Consider the following 1601-nt stretch of genomic DNA (forward strand, 5'->3'; position numbering starts at 1 on the left):
CCGCTTCTCAAATTTTATGCCCACACCTACTCTCTCGTATTAACCAGCCAAGTTTGTCTAGTGATGAAGTAATATTTTCGCCGCTTTCGTGCTCATCCCTACATTCGCGATCGGATCGCCGGTCCAGCAAGAAAGAGAACGAAGAGGCGTCGAGAAACTGAGATTAGATAAATATGCAAAGAGACGGCTCTGCAAACCATTCCAATCTCATTTTTCCATTATCTTGGCGCTGAATTAAAACATATACGTACGTTCAAGAGGAGCATCTACTAGAGAGCCGGATAGCTGCACAGAAAACAGCTCTGCATGTGATATCTTCGGATCAGGTGGCATCGGCGGCAGAAGATGCAGCCTGCAAGCAAGCTCCTGAGTCTCACCCTCCTTGTACTGATGGGCACTGAACTCACCCAAGTAGGTTTATAAACGCCATTTTCAGCGTTCAGCGCGCAATAATTAGGCAGATATGCTCAGAATAAGCCGTTTTGTGTATTATAATAAGGGCCGATTACCGATTAAGGCAGCAGAGATCGGGATAGACTAATATGATTAAACCTCATTTAGAAGAAAATCACAGCGGGGATTCTCTTTTCTAGAGCTTTCATGCCACATGGCTAGAGGTTTTTTTTAATAATAACTTTTATGTAGGTTTATAGGCTTTATTGTAGGTGATTATGAATGTGTTCACAGAGTAGCTAATAGTTGAAGATAAATGCATCTTGGTACCAGTGAAGTCTCTGTTATTGCGTGTGTGAGAGTGATCATCAATATAATTTTATCATTTATATGATTATCCCTATTCAAGTTAAAACACTCCAGGGCTTGTGCAGTGTATTCTCATTATCCACACTCTGTGATTGTCTCTGACACTACAATCTCACTTTGAAGACAAAAATAGCAAGTAAATTGCTTTCTCCACACTCCACACTGATGCTTACTCTTCAGTAACTAGTTTTTCTGTACGCCTTGACATTAAATCTCTGTTGGTGAGTTAACCAAATGGTAACATTTCAGCTTTACTGAAGGGACAAGGTCATTAGTCTTAATGTACAGAAAAATTAATATTGCAAATTTAATTAATTTCATCTCTTTAATGTATTTTCCATGGATTGTTTTGTGCAAGAAACAAGGCTTGATTAAATGTATTAGTTTTTGTCTTTCATGGTGCATTTTATTTGACCTTAATACTACAAGTAGCTAATAAAACAAGTTAAAAGGTTCTAGTTCACTATAGAACTGTGAGTTATTGGATAATTCATTTAACTATATCGGTCATCTTAAATTACAAATCCCAAATTATGAATCACTGAAAAAAAATATGATCCAGTCTAATTTAATAAAAATCCAGGTTGAAACAAAATTGATATTGCATCCTTCCTATTAAGTTAACTATGGCATTAGATGCACTTCATATTATAGCATGCTAATAATTTCATAAGTAAAACAATATTAAGTAGTTTCACATTCAATTTTATAAAATTGCGCAAACTTTTCATAAATATGCTTGGCCTGCACTGGAAGAAAACTTTTCATGTACAAATCAGTGATCGATTAGATATTTCCAAGATATTTATGTGTTAGTGCAGGTGAAAACAAGTGTTGCT

The 1601-nt window shown here is 36.2% G+C and overlaps 1 protein-coding gene across 1 annotated transcript in view; it reads left to right on the top strand.

The window, feature by feature from the left end:
- The first annotated feature begins 9 nt into the window (after nt 1-9).
- Nucleotides 10-1601, top strand: part of LOC107672574 (noelin-like) — a 20241-nt gene continuing 18649 nt past the window's right edge. Inside the window, exon 1 of the mRNA XM_016465821.1 lies at nt 10-411. Coding sequence (XP_016321307.1) covers nt 346-411 — 66 coding nt within the window. The 5' untranslated portion in view covers nt 10-345. The remainder of the gene's footprint in view (nt 412-1601) is intronic.

The sequence above is a fragment of the Sinocyclocheilus anshuiensis genome, unplaced genomic scaffold, assembly GCF_001515605.1.
Source record: "Sinocyclocheilus anshuiensis isolate Anshui unplaced genomic scaffold, SAMN03320099.WGS_v1.1 scaffold176, whole genome shotgun sequence".
NCBI lineage: Eukaryota > Metazoa > Chordata > Actinopteri > Cypriniformes > Cyprinidae > Sinocyclocheilus > Sinocyclocheilus anshuiensis.